Here is a 15,193-nt window from a genome sequence, read left to right on the forward strand (position 1 = left end):
CCAATAATATTCTTTTATAATCTTATAAATCCACTTTGTGTCAATAGGAGGAAAACCTTTTCATGAATAAAATGCTTGTAACGTCCATCCATATCGAGAAATGCTATGTTTTACATATTTTTTTAATAATAATTACAATTTTTTTATTATATGCCACATTTTACTTTTTAAAAACATAATAATTAAATTTTATGCGTAATTTCAAAACTCACCTTATAAGTTCCACTATTTTTTAATTCTAACTTTTAATATTGCCTTCTTTTATATCAGTTCTTTAAGTTTTAAAATATCTAAATTCAGACTTCCGTTATTTTGCCATCCACTGTTGCCGTTAAATCATCAAAATTACGTCGTTTTGTCCTTAATTTAAGTTTAAATTTTATTGCATATAAAACCCCCTCTGGGTTAGGGTGGGATTTTGGGGTGGGTTTCTCTCTTTTTTTTTTTTTTTTTTTGATTTTACAGGGAGGGATGTTACCGTGTAAGGGGGGGGGGGGTTTGGACTTTTTTTAATTAACGTTTTTTTAACAAAATAAATAATTAAACAAAATTTTAAATTTAAATTTAGGGCAAAACTGTAGTTTTGATGATTTAACGGTAATGGTGGATGGCAAGATAATAGAAGTCTGAATTAGGATTTTTGAAACAAAATGATTGAAATAAAAGAATGCAAACTTAAAAAACTGAAATAAAAAATAGTGTAACTTTGAAGATGAGTTCTGAAATTTGGCCTATTATTTAAAATCAGCCATCATTAATTTATATATGATGTTATGAGATATTAAATGATGTTACTTTGTATACCTCACAAAATTAATATATCTACCATCAATTAACCTTTGTCTATATTTTTCTCAATGAAAAAAACTAGTCTATTTCAAAGCAAATGAAATTCTGCTACTATGCGACACTTTTTATTAATTTTAGATCAAATCCAAAGATCCATAAACTATATGGGTCATTCATGCTCTAGTGATGTACCTTTAATGAATTGTTGTGAAACTTCCAATAGGATAAAGATGATATATACATATAGTTTAGCAAGAAATCAAATGAAATCAAAGACAATTTCCTTCTTGAATTCATTGATCCATGGAGTCCGAGCGCAAAAATGCATGCCACTGATATTTCAGATCATAATACAGAAGCATATCCTTAACAATTCTGTACAGAAAATACTAGTAACATTTCATTTACTCTTAAATCAGCCTTTGGCTATCATACAACAGGGATTTTAGACTATACCAACTCTTAAAAAGCCCTAAATCCCAAGATTCTTTTTTATATGTATGATGTCATATTTTCTATGCTAACAAATTAGGTATAATGCACAAGGATGGTTTCTACAACAATCAGTTAGATGCAGTTCAGTCAGTGAGATGAAGTCAACTTTTGTCAGAATCTCCTTCGTGACCTGCCAAGTTGCTGCGTTCTGCAACAGTATTTTTACACTGATGCAATTGCGGTGTAACAAATAACCCCTTTAGACTCTCGCCTGGAGATGGTATTTGATTCACACTATGTCTGGTATCACCCTCAGACAACAGAGTAGATGTCATTGTTGTCAGTGGAGAAGCCTCCACATCACTGCTTCCAACGTGGCTTGCTCCATCTTTCCCAGCACCTGCAACAAGCAATGATTTTTCACCTATTTTGATTTGTAAAAACCGACAAAGAAAGTTTGGAGAAAGAATGAACAAGAACATCTCCAAGAAAAAGAAAAGGCAGAAATATGAGTTTAGCAGCATTGCTGTTTTTCTTTGGATAAGCAACAGCCCTGGGTCACACATCCAGCTGCAGAAAGAAATCTAAAAAAGCAGAAATGGAGAAGAATAACAACCTGCAAGAGTAGTGGTAGTACCAGATACATTTACAGTTGCAGGTGAGGTTCCAGTTCCTTTTTTCATCTTTGACTGCAAAACATAACCAGAGTCCCAAAATATATTAGTCAACTTGAATTCCTCAATTACCCCATATTTGCTCAACTATCCCTTTCGTTTTTCTATGGATGTGATAAGAAGATGTAACCTTGCATGTTTTCACACGTAATGTATATTCTAAAACATTAGGTAGAAAAGCATGTTTAATATTATCAATTAACCCAGCTTCAATTGTAAAAGGATTTGTGCTCCTCTCAGCTTTTAGCTTTACGAGGAAAACAAACGTCTACTCTCAACTCATGCTCCTCTCAACCCATGTCTACTATAAAACTGCTATTTACTTACTCCGTATGCCAACCAAAACCAGTTTAGAATGTTTTAGTATCCATACCTTTGCATTTTCTTCACAATACTTTACAACAGCTGTTATGTTGGCACAACGTCCATGCAATAATGTATAGGCCCACAAGAGAAGCTTCCTTGGAATGCTCAGATCAAGTATTTCAACCCCATCCATGCTTGGCTGAAACTGTGTTCCTGTTGCTAACCGAGATGGAACCAGATTAAGAATGACACCAGATTGAAGCACCACACAGGAGCTCTCCCGATAATAATTGTAAGAAGACTTAAGCAAAGCATTTGCAGTCTCCAAATTTTCTTCAGATGCTTTCTTGATCATTATATTCTTGATTTTAGACAAAACTGGGTACCATTTTGTTTCAAGATTTTTTAATTGAGTTGAGTTTTCAAATGCTGAGTTCCACAATTCATTTATTTGAAGATCAACACAAAGCAGATGACTATTTTCCAACCATCCATCTGATGGAACAAGGACTGGAGTCTCACTTGAAAATTCATAAGGTAATGGAGTGATTGATGCCAAGCTTATTATGAGGGATCGACACCAAGCCACAGAAGCATGCCGACAAACTTTAGCACAGTTACTGTTTGACAACTTTGGATTCTTAAAACGCTTTCGAATCTTCTCATTTATTGCTTCAAGAGTTTCCAGCTTTCCATTCCTCTCTAAAGATGTGATATGTTCATGAAGATATCTGCAGTAATGGGAGCACTTGCATTACGCTTGTGAAAATCACCACTATCAATTTAATATGTCAGAACACATGATATTATTGAAAGAACGCATTGCATTCAACAATAACAACCCCATCTATTTAAAAAAAAGGATCAGTTAGCTCCAGAAATAGAGGATATGATCAAGGTAACAACGAACAAGTTGTAAAGATATATACAGAAAAGCTTACAAATTTTCAATAGTCAAAAGCAATTCCTCATAAAGAAAATCAGAAAACTTGTTCAATGCAAATTACCCATATAAGCTGCTCTCCGATGTTTCTGGGCTCTTAATCTCGGGCAAACCACAGATTTCTGGCCATAAGTTCCCCTGTTCCATGAACAAAGCAAACAATTTCTCCAGGACATGCTCTGAACTGCTTGCAGAACTAGAGCCAATAGTCTCAGTATGCATTGATGAAATTAGGGCTTTAATATACCTCCCAAGTGCCAAAGGTACAAGATCTTCAATGCACAGTGAAAACTGGGTTTACAATGAAAGTTAGGTACTGGAACTAGAAAACAAAATCAAGTTACAAATAGTATCAGTTCAGTTCGATGAGACGTGCAACATTGACATAGATGAGGTCTGGTCACCATTAATAAATTGAAGCATAAGATGGTAACATAGAGGCACATATCTTGTTTTATTTTATTTTTTAAAACATAATGACAAAAAAGTATCAAAATTGAATAAAAGAATCCCTCCTGCCCATGTGCACCTCACCCCTCCCCCCTCCCACACACATGAAAAAGAAATAAGTACTTAATGAGAGCAACAGTCACAACAAGTTTCACAACAGTTGAGTTGGTAGGTGTTATCTCATCTAGCCCACTATTGGCATCGATTTATCATCTACCATTAACAACTTGCCACCTTGGCAGTTGTGAAATATTTTGTTAACAATTTTTGTGTCCCTAGAGTTATTGTATGATTGGGAAAGCAGCCATTATCAACTTAAATATCTGGCAGTCAATTGAAGAATTGACTTTCTTTTGACTTCCATGAAAACAACTGCAGCATAAAGGAATTCAAATACATATTTTACCAATCACAGATATTTTTCCTCAGCTGATGCAGCCAGTAAGGCTCTTCTTGAAATGTTATGACCTAAGTAAATGCTCTAGGTATTTATATATATATATATAAAAGAAGAAGTAAATACTCTAGGTCAAATTGTTACCCTCTTATCTGCCCGAAGAGATAAATAAGCTCGATCAAGGGTACATATGTCTCCAGTCTCCTCCAACAATTTCAAATAGAACACCATGTACTTCCGAATGCAAGTAATAAATTTTCGAGAGCTCTCTGGTAAGTTGACTTCAAGGACCTTTTTGCTCCCAGCAACACCTGGAGTTTTTCGCCTGATATACAAGAAAGACATATTTAATTAATTGCTATTTACTCCACAAGGAATTCAAAGCTATTTGACAGTATAAAATCTAAACAAACTGGAAAATGTTGGGGGGAAAAACTACTGAATGCAACATAGAAATGGAATAATTCAACTTTGTTTTACAAAACATTTGTGCTTTATTATCCTTTGCTTCAACCATCAAATTTAAAATGAAATACCATAAGTATTTCAACAGCTTGTCTTTCAAGTTTTCAAATTCATTTAGTAATGAGACTTATTTATATGGAATAAAAAATTTATAATTTTACCATATAGTTATTTCATACCACTGCAACTCAAATTTGAAAGCCATATAAAGTTATAAACAAGAACTGTAAGGGATGGCTACAAACTCTCTCTTTCAGCTTTAACTGGTATGATATATTTAATCATGAGCCATCAAAATAATTGTGAAATAATTTATTATGATTTCATTTTCTTGTTTTTAGATACCTACATATTCGAACAAAGAATACAAACTAGAAATATAGAATTACGGTTTTACCTTCCTTTTTTAACCATGCTATCAATCTCCCACATATTTATTGTAAAGGATGAGCGAGATGATTTGAAGCAGAAAGAAAGTTCATCCTTTGCCCTCTCCAAATCGCCGGTCTCACCCCTTTTATACAGCCCTTGAGCTAGCATATATCTGGCCTTATGAAAATGCTTAAGATCCCCTTCAACACATGTTTCAAGGGCAGAAATACAGTCACTGTAAAGCATGCGCCATACCTCCTCCAATTTAAGTGATTTTTCATGCTTAATCTCATCAGCATTTGCTTCAGTGCCATCCTTGGTATGTACTGGTGAGTGCAAAATTTCAGAACTCATTTTACCAAAGATAATCACGACCGCGTCCCTGACTGACTGACTAAAAGAATATTCTGAAAGAACCTGGAATGGGTCAACAAACAACATGAATACGTTGATGTCTATAAATAGAGATCTTATGCAAATCCAAAACTGGAAGATAGTTAATCATTGAAATAAAATGATTGGCAATGAATAACAAATACAAGCCAGCATGCACAGACATGTGTTGCTAAATAATTCAAAATATTCACTACAGCCCATTAATGAAGTCAGAATCACAATGCAAAGTATTATTGATTATGGAAAAGGAAAACACAATAAGGTTAGTGAAAAGCAAGAGGGGGATTTAAATATTAAGATAAAAATTTAATGAGAAGAAATAAAACAAAAACCTTTAAAACCTCCGGATTCTGTTTTCCACACGTATAAAGTAACTTCAAGCGTGAAGCATGCATCCTGTAGACAGGGTCCACAGCTAATGGATTCAAAGCAATAGCCTTATCATAATATGACAATGATGTTTCATGTGAGTATCCAAGCTTTTCACAGAGTTTTCCCATATAGAATGCATGGGACCAATCTTGCCTAAGACAAAAGGAAGAAACAAAGGAACTTGGTCAAGTCTATACATCATAACTACAGAAAAAAACCAAGAATACTCCTTGAGAAGAGAAAAATATACTTGTGCACAGAAGCTTTCTTAAAATGTTTCAATGAGTTCTCACAGAATATCATCCATGCTGCATCCTTTGAGGGTACAACAGAACGCTGATCATAAAATGGCACCACATTCTGAAGGCCATCATAGTATACCAATGCCAATAATTCATGTATCTCACACTGGAGCCATAAATATCTATCAGAATGATCAACCAAAATCCCTGAAAACATTTTAATCAAAGCAGACTGACTAGCAGACATGACTCAGACTCAAATATTATGTGTTCAAGCAACTCAAAAGACGCATGATAAATATTAAATGGCATAACATCCGCCCAAATTAGAAGATTTCAGCATTAAATCATCATCATCCTCATCTTCTTCTTCTTTTTTTAAAAAATGAATGAAGAACGCATCTAGCATAGGAAGATAAGACAATATCTGAAGCGATCTAGTAAGTTCCTATCATTTCATTATCCTAAGATATTTTTTAATAAGTAAATGAATTTCATCAAAAAATCACAAAAGGGAGTGCAACCCTAGTACACAGGACTCATTCTACTAAGATTATGCCATGCAGAAACCTTTGGTGGGACTGAATCTTGTCACATCCCTTTTTTCAGAACCAACCAACATGACTAAAGGATATACCTACAATCCCCAAAATCCCCTTCCCCCCCCCCCCCAAAAAAACCAAAAAAAAAAAAAGAATGGATGAAGGTGAACCTGCTGAGCTGATGTCTTTGCCAATGCCAAACTCATTAAAAAACACCGCCTGCTCCTCCTTCGGCTTGTCTCTACTCTCTGAGGTAAAGTAGCATTCTTCCTCCATGCTATTACATTAATGTGCTTGCTGCCATCATTTAGCAACAAGTCTACCTCCTGTATGAATTTAACCAAAAAGAATATCCTAAAGAAATCAAACTGTGGCCAGAAAGATTTGAAAACCAGGCCAAATAGTTCTTTACATTTTTACAGCATTCACAGTTGAAAATTGACATTTTACCTCATCATAAATATTTGCAAGCCGTTGCCAACTTTCAAATCGTAGAGGGTTATATAATAAATCATATTTGAAGAGGTTTGCATTTTGCTGTACAAATTCCTCCCCTTCCCTTGTTAGTACAAAGCCAGGCCATTTATCAGTTGCACTGATTTCCTCAGACTGAGCCATAAGATAATACAAATTGGAATAGACCTCCAAATATGGCTCAGAGCTGCAATCAATTAATTATTTCACACAGATAGCTCAACAAAAAATCAACTAAATTTTCATGGAAATAGAAAATATATGCATCCATACCTCCCAACTGACGAGGCCTTGTGCTGATGGAGGCTACCCTCATCAGGAAATATTATCTTCTTCATAGTTTCAAGAAATCCTTCAGAACCAGCATCCTCTGAGAGTTTATCTTCACATAAATCTGGATCATTCAAGAATTTCTCTATTGCACTTCCAGCCAAAACATCTTCTGGTGGATGTGGAAAGTGTTTCCGTATAGCTCTTAATACTCTTCGAAGTTTGACCAATCCAGTTCTCTAAAACATACATATACATATTTAATTTTTAATAAGTTTTCCCCAACGCTAAAAATTCACATATAGTAAAAGCACAAATAATAGTAAGGAGAATTAAAATCACTGAGAAGACATGGACATATATTATAGGAAACAAAACTTATACAGAAGGTGACCCACAGAGAGAGAAAGAGAGAGTATGGGTACTCACAGAAGAAGCTTTTGCATAAGGGAGAATATACTGGAAAACATCAGCACACTGTTCTTTGGTCTGGTAATCCCCACGACTAGTATTTTTGTGGGTAACTGGATCATCTTCATAGGAAGAATCAGATCTAAGATTTAGGCCATATAGGCAGAAAAAGCACTGATCTAATGCATTATCAATTTTTAACTCAAGTTCCTCCCTTTCATCTTCAGTAAATTCATTTCCACATTCAATCAATTGATTGCTTGCTTTTTCACCTTTGTTGAACTCTCCATCAGACCCATCACTGCCTCGATTTCCACATTCTACCCCAGCACTCCCCTTATCCAGGGATTTATGAGATGAAATGTCCTTGGAAGTTATCTTATCAGAAATATCCTTCTCCATGATACAGTTCCCATCAATTTGAGTCGGACCCATCCCCACCTCCAGCGTATCTGTTCTTGATTCATTTAGAGAAGTTTTGGCAGGACTATTATTGCAGACCTGCTCATGACATTGAGTCTTTTCCCTATTTAAAGTATTGAAGTTGGATTTAAGCTTCATATCTAAGGCCAAGAGATGCTTTATTGCAAATTTAAGAAACGTTCCTTCCTCCCCATCACTTCCTACACCCGCACAGCAGAGCCCGTACTCAGCAAGCAAGTCATGCATTGCAACAATTAACTCAACCTAAAATAAGAATTCAAAGAAGCAGGAAACATAAACAATCATAACTGTATCACAGATTTTAACAACTCATATAAGTTCATTTTAGAGAAAGAGGAGATATGACTCACTTGAGTTTTAACAGGCCAATTAGGGTTGAGGTGTTGAAGTTTGCAGAATCCAATGGCTGCATCAACAAAGCAGCATCTTTCAGCTTCATCAGCAACTAACAGCCCCGAAGATTTCTTACATAGCAATATGCTTGCAACATTGCACATGACTGACAACAGCAAAGATTGAATATCACCAATGCAGCTCATTGGGACAAGAATGCCATTCTGCAAGCATGATTATAAATTGTACTAATAAATGACCTTTCCAAATTACAGAAAGCATGTGAAAGGACAAAAAAATGCATTCACCATTAATCACTCCATTTTCCCGAAGATAATGAACTCACTAGTTTGCTTTGAAGTTGAATATTTGTCAACCGTTAATCAAAAACCATCAAACCATTTTTTTTTTTTTTTGATAGGTAAAAAAAAGTATATTCAAAAAAATGCTAGATGCAAATTAGCACCAGCATAACAAAAATACAAAAAGGATGGAAAAGCAAAAACATAAAAAGACATTAATTACAAAGAAAGAGAGATAAGGAATAGAGGAAGAGAGTCACTAGATGTGAGTCCCCAAGCCCTAGTCCAATCAAATAGGGAACCAGAAAAGAGAGCCAACATTTGGTCCTCGGATCTATCCAAATCCTTAAATGTCTGCCGATTGCACTTCTTCCAAATACACAACATCAAACACAACGGAACTAAGATCCAAAAGTAAGATGAATGCTTTCCCAACTAATTCCACTAATTAAATAGAAAATTTGACACCATACATGAGGGAACCCATGAAATCCCAAAAATCCGAAAGACAGAGCACCACCCTACAACCCAATATCTCTGCCAAAGCATGCACATTATTTACCTCCCCTATAGAAACCGTTTCACTTTTAACTAAGTTAACCTTCAAACCAGTCACAGCCTGAAAGCATAGTAGCAGCAATCAAACATGTAGTACTTGCTCCTCCTCTGCATCACAAAACAAAATAATATAATTCGCAAATAGCAAATGTGAAACACATTCCCCTCTACCCCTCCTACATCCGCCCTAAAACCACTAAGTAAACCTGCCCCCTCCATTCTCTTCACCATCCTACTAAACACCTCCATTATAACTAAAAATGATAAGGGAGACAACGGATCCCCTTGTCTCAAACCTCTAGAACTACCAAAGAAGTTAGTTGAGGTCCCATTTACCAACATAGAGAACTACACTGTAGAGATACAGGTTCGAATCCAGCTACACCATTTCTCCCCAAAGCCCATTTTCTTCAATAACCTCAGAAGTGCCTCCCAATTCACATTGTCATAAGCTTTCTCAATATCTAACTTACAAATCACCCCCAGAATCTTACTCTTCATTTTGCTATCAACACATTCATTTGCAATGAGAACTGAATCAAGGATCTACCTACCTCCCACAAAACTGTTCTGAGATTCAAATATCAGTTGATCTAACACCATTTGAATGCAAAAGATCCTACCAACCCCTAATGCAGCAAGCCCCCCCCCCCCCCCCCAATCCCCCAACAAAAAAAGAAAAGAAAAAGAAGGCATGGCGACCATGTCATGAAAAGTGTTCAAAATAATCAAAGTTCACCATATGGAGACAGCCAACCCTTTTTATTTTTAAAATGAAAACAACTTGATATGTAAAGCATTGGTGAAGTTTCAGTTACCTCTGAAACTGATTATCTACACTGATGCCTCCATGAAAGAAAATATTCAAAGAAAAAAAAAAGGAAGCATACAACTCATACGCATAGACTTATTAAAAACATTCATTTTAATTTCTTTTTTCCTCCCTAATTTTTTTCTCTTGGTTTTCAAAATGCAGTGAGAGATCCAATGTTTTATAAACATCCAACTGATACAAGCTTTTTCTGCTCCAAATTCTTATTCTGTTAAATCTAAACCTTGAGACTTCTTTTGATTTTTTTTTTTGGTTGAGAATCCTAGACCTTGAGACTTATTTGCTCCAATCATTGTCCTTCTACTGTAATAGGTATTTGTACTTAGGATAAAACTTAGATAGAGTTCCTTAGATGCAATACATTAGGCTCCCCAATTGAATTCAAACACATAGCTACATTGAATTTAATTGGCTTTAGAACTACACCTAAGGAACTGTACCTAAGTTTTGCCTTTTTACTCATCTAGATTTTGTTTTCTAACAATCAATTTATAAGGTCAAAGATTTTTTTTTTCTTCTTTTTTTTGTAAATAAGTAGCATAAGAAATTTTATTAAAAAAACCAACCAAGTACGCTGGAAGTGCACTATAGTGGCACAACTCAAGAACCCAAATTACAACGATCGATAAGATCGAGGAGAGAAAAACAAGAAATAAGGTCAAAGATTAATAATTTTATCAGTGCATTGTCTGGATTCTAAAATGACAAATCATGATAAAAACAACTATGACCATAGAAGAAAGTATTGCTAAAAGAACAATGTTGACTCACAGGATCCCCAGACTGATCAATGAAGCTCTTCACTTGTGAAACACAGTCAGAGATTGCCTTCACTTCCTCTGTAACCAAGCAATTCCAGTGCTTGCTTGAACTTTCTTTTGATTCTATATCAGAACCAGAAGGTGTTTTTGACCCCAACTTCTGATGAAAGGGTTTACATGAAGCAAGGTAATCATCCATTCCAGTTGCTACCATGAGTATCTGTAGCTTTCGTCTGTGGCAATTCAAACATAACTCAGCATCCACTGGCTTTATCTTCTCACAAGCTTTGATTAAAATGTCTAGCGCTGACAGTTCAAGAGACGTAATCCCTTCACTGTTTGTATCCGCAATGGCTGAAGGCAATGCATCAAGGTGAACATTTTTTGTAGAGAATAGAAGTGGAGCAAGTAAGTTAACGCACTCCATATACATCTCTCTCTCAATCATCTCACCCAAAGTCTTTTCCATCATGAAATCAACCTTTAAAATATTAATTTCATGGAGAAGTCTATCAATGGTTAACTCTTTAATAACCTTGCAGTGTGGGAGCTGGACTACACATGGAGAATCATTCATGTTTTCCTTATTTTCAAAAAGTGACAAGGAAATACAGAATTCTTCATGAGCTTTTGCCTTGTTACCATCCAAAATAGACAATCGCCCACTTAACCAGAAAAATCGAACCCAGAAAGAACTGTCATTGGTTAAGAATGAACTATCTAAATTTGAATCCCTATTTTTGGGACCATGCGTTGATATTCCAACAGTACATTGAAACTTCTGACTTGAAGAACAATTTTCATTCCCTGAGACACAACTCAAGTGAAAAGGATAGTCCAAAGCGTTTAATTCAATGATCTTACAAAGATGATAAGATGCCTCTGACATAGATTCAGACAGTTTGGAAGCATCGGAAAAGGATGAGCCAAGGTCGTAATAAAGCTCGGCAAGAAAAATACTACATTCCGGGGTTCTATCCTTACCCCAATGTCTTGTCAACTTCTCTAACTCCATCAATTTGATAAATGCATCCTGATAAACAAGGCCTTTTCTTGCCATATCTTCTAAAAGTAAGTGGCCCATATGGTAAGCACCATAATTTTTTGAAGTTTCTGTCACAAATTTAGAAACATCACTAAATTCAGTATCCAATGGATTTGAACAACTGGAAGCATGAACGGCACCTTTTGTTCCTGGTCCACCAGTGATAAAAGGTTCTAGATATTGAATTACAACCTTTGGCAGATCCTTACCAGTACCAGAATCTAATTCTTCTTTGCCCGGTTTACGACTCCTAAGACGACTACTCCGCCTCTCATGTGGTTGTTCTTCTAGAGTATTTGCTTCTTTTTCTTTAACTACACTTGCTCTTTCAGTATCACAGTCACTAAGAGGCATATTTTCACATACTAAATTTAAGTCAATCCCTTTCCTTTCCACAGTCCCCATAACATTCTCAGAACTAGAAGGTAAGCGTATTCTTAATCTGACATCCCCGGATCTATAAACTTTTCCCACCCCCATCTCAGAACCACATTCATGCAATGGACGTAAGATTTCCAAGAGTGCATCAGCAAGAGCGGCCCAGGAAACCTCTGCCAAGTCCAGTTCTATGTTCTGTTTCAACTTTTTCAATCCAACACTTTCATCTAAATTCTCATCGGTCAATTTTCTCTTGTCACGGAATTTGAGCCGCACATGTTTAGGTTCCAGTTTATCTATACCTCTTGGTGCAAATGGAACTGGCTCTGACTCTTCAATGGTGTTTTTGACATGCAAGGCACGAGAATGTGATGGCCAATGTCTCAAAATCAACTCTGCTACAGAAAGACATGCCACCTCATCACCAATAGCAATAAGAACTTCCAATAGCTTCTCCATGCAATTCCCTATACAAATTGTCCAGAACGAAGACATAATATGTTGAATGTTTGTGAAAGAATATATCTCAGGACAAAGACTACAAGGGAGGTGGATGTAGAGAATAACAGTCTAATAAATAGCAATAATGGAAAGACTGGTGTATAAAAGGCTATATACAGTATAATACACATAACATATTTGATAGAACTAAACAAATGCTTACAATTATTAGGGCTGCACAGAAGCCCTTGCTCAAAAGCCCAACGTGATATACTGAGTGAGCCCATTGAGCATGATAATGTTCCCAGCTGGTTCCAGATAACAGAATCTTTAGTATCAATCTCTACGGCTTGAAGATAACAGCGTAAAGCACTCTCATAATGTGCAGAACCTTGTTGAAGAAAAACAGTGGCAAGGTTCTTCAGTGCCAAAAACCTGCAGAAGACTAGGTAAGTAACTTTGTCGAAGATATCTGAGAATATACCTATATCAGAATGGAGCACGCACTTTTTCTTTTTTCTTTTCTAATAAGTAAGTTTAGGCCAGAACGCAACATAATTATTAATCATAAAAATCACAAAACTGATAATTTACTCCACAAGCTTTAGAAAAATGAAATCTTCTAAAAGCATTGCACAAAGAAATTGATAATTTACAACGGTCAGTATGTAAATATTAATAATGATGGTAAATTCTAGACTGAAAAATTAAACATCTGAAAGGTCCAAAAGAGCCTCTAGGGCACAAGATAAACAAAAAAACACAACATTAATTGAACAAAATCTAACATAGAAAATAAAGATATATGTAAACCTGAGCTGCAATAGATGACCATCGCTGGCGCTGCTATCCACCTGGAAAAACAATGTAAAAACATCACTTCCTACTTAATTATACCCACTATGAACACACATTAAAAAAACAAACATTAAATTCGCGAAGAAAGTATAATACCTGCGCGCTTGCTATAAGAGGATCTCTTAAGACGCATTCTAAGAGCTCGCGCGCCTTTTCATATTCTTTTGCTTGTAATTTTTGAAGTCCTTCATGATAGGTTTGTGTTAGATGAAATTCCTGAATGAAAAAAACAAACAAAGAAACCAGATTATATCGCCTTAACAAGAATTATCATAAAACACATTGGGAATTTTTCCACTTCAGCAAACCTAGATATTGCTAATTGTAGTACTTTCTTTTCTTTTCTTTTCTTTTTTTCTTTTTTCCTTTTTATTTATTTATAATTCATATAATGCCCTAAAGTTGTTGTAAATAAAAGAATTCCAGAACCATAAATAAAGCAACTGAATTATAAGATTATAGAGCAAATTTTGAGAAAAAAGAAAGGGACATGCCTGGGCTTCTTTGGTAGGAGCTAAAGGTTCCCACTGGCCTTTAGAGTCAGTATCATTGATAGCAGCAATTGCGAACTGAGAAAACCAAAACCAAAACAAAATCAATTTTGGCCAAAGTTACTAATAATAGAAATTAGAGAGAGAGAGAGAGAGAGAGAGCTAAAATTGATGTACCATATTCGAATGTGGTTTATGAACCTCTTCTTCTTCTTCTTGTTCTGCAGAGAGAAAAATTTAATGCGAGTTTTATTTTTGGTTAATACTACTGAGTACTGATTAGGGCTTTTAAGCAAAATAAAAGTTTGTTTTTTTTTAAAAGCGAGGGAGATTGAGATTGAGATTGAGAGTTTGTCGTTGGGACTTTCGGAGTTAGGAGCTATCGATGTCAATGTAAACCAGCTCTGTTTGCGTAAACGATGTCGTTTAAGTTTAAGTTATTCCTTCTGCCTGTTGTGTCACTTGTGTGGGGGCGGTGACTTGTTGAGAGTTGGGAGAAGAGTAAACAGTTATACGAACCAAACGGCGTCGTCCTCGCGGAAAGAGTAGGTTAAATAAATAACCTAAAAACAATCTTTTTTCTTTTTTCTTTTTTGGATAGGAAAAGCAAGTTTCAATTGACTAATCATTTTTATAAAAAAAATTATTACTTAAAAATTTTATAAAATATTTTTATTAATTTTATAAATTTTTATCATGTGAAAATGATATTTTTTTAATAGAGTAATACTAGGATCCCAACTTGATGGTAATTAACAACAAGTAGTCTTCGTCCATAATAGTCTTCCAAGACCAATAACGTCCAAAACAACCTTAAAAAATGAGAAATGAGAAATATGCATCACAAACATAAAATATGGGCGTCCAAGCATATCACCAGTCGTCCAAAGAGAATCTTGCCGTCGAAAGATAACCGAGTCATCCATGCCACGAGAACGTATGGATGACCAATAAACACTTAGTGAGTGTTTTCCACAATTTTAAATGGTTAAACCACTAACTCTCATATTGAAACGTGAGGCGAATTCTTCAAAATTTGCTCTACTCACCTTAATAAGTTCATACATCTCTCACGATGTTAGTGGCACCTAACAAATAGACCAACTCTGAACTCTCTATAAAATGGACCAAGCTTCATCTAATCAAGGTACGTTTGACTATTCATAGAGTGAAAACTGACTTAATTATTGAAAAGTTCTTGGTTGATTTACC

General features: G+C 35.4%; 1 protein-coding gene across 1 annotated transcript; it reads right to left on the reverse strand.

Annotated features, from left to right (window-relative positions):
- Window positions 1-1,055: 1,055 nt before the first annotated feature.
- Window positions 1,056-14,295, reverse strand: LOC142613342 (calcineurin-binding protein 1). The gene is made up of 19 exons (XM_075785653.1): window positions 14,159-14,295; window positions 13,985-14,059; window positions 13,587-13,706; window positions 13,446-13,486; window positions 12,856-13,067; window positions 10,779-12,658; window positions 8,333-8,539; window positions 7,557-8,225; window positions 7,131-7,366; window positions 6,834-7,044; window positions 6,554-6,709; window positions 5,850-6,007; window positions 5,560-5,752; window positions 4,857-5,248; window positions 4,139-4,319; window positions 3,212-3,438; window positions 2,272-2,935; window positions 1,841-1,913; window positions 1,056-1,624 (listed from the first exon to the last, which is right to left on the reverse strand). Exons 1-19 carry the CDS (start codon window positions 14,159-14,161, stop codon window positions 1,386-1,388), a joined length of 5,937 nt encoding a protein of 1,978 aa, XP_075641768.1. The 5' UTR covers window positions 14,162-14,295; the 3' UTR covers window positions 1,056-1,385.
- Window positions 14,296-15,193: the final 898 nt, after the last annotated feature.

This window comes from Castanea sativa, chromosome 10 (genome assembly GCF_040712315.1).
Source record: "Castanea sativa cultivar Marrone di Chiusa Pesio chromosome 10, ASM4071231v1".
NCBI lineage: Eukaryota > Viridiplantae > Streptophyta > Magnoliopsida > Fagales > Fagaceae > Castanea > Castanea sativa.

What these genes read in the sequence shown, in the direction of transcription:
- LOC142613342 (XM_075785653.1), bottom strand. An exon ending in CTCTTATAGCAAGCGCGCAG is followed by an intron (nt 13,487 to 13,586) that starts GTATTATACTTT and finishes TTGTTTTTCCAG; the next exon opens with GTGGATAGCAGCGCCAGCGA. An exon ending in GGTCATCTATTGCAGCTCAG is followed by an intron (nt 13,068 to 13,445) that starts GTTTACATATAT and finishes AGTCTTCTGCAG; the next exon opens with GTTTTTGGCACTGAAGAACC.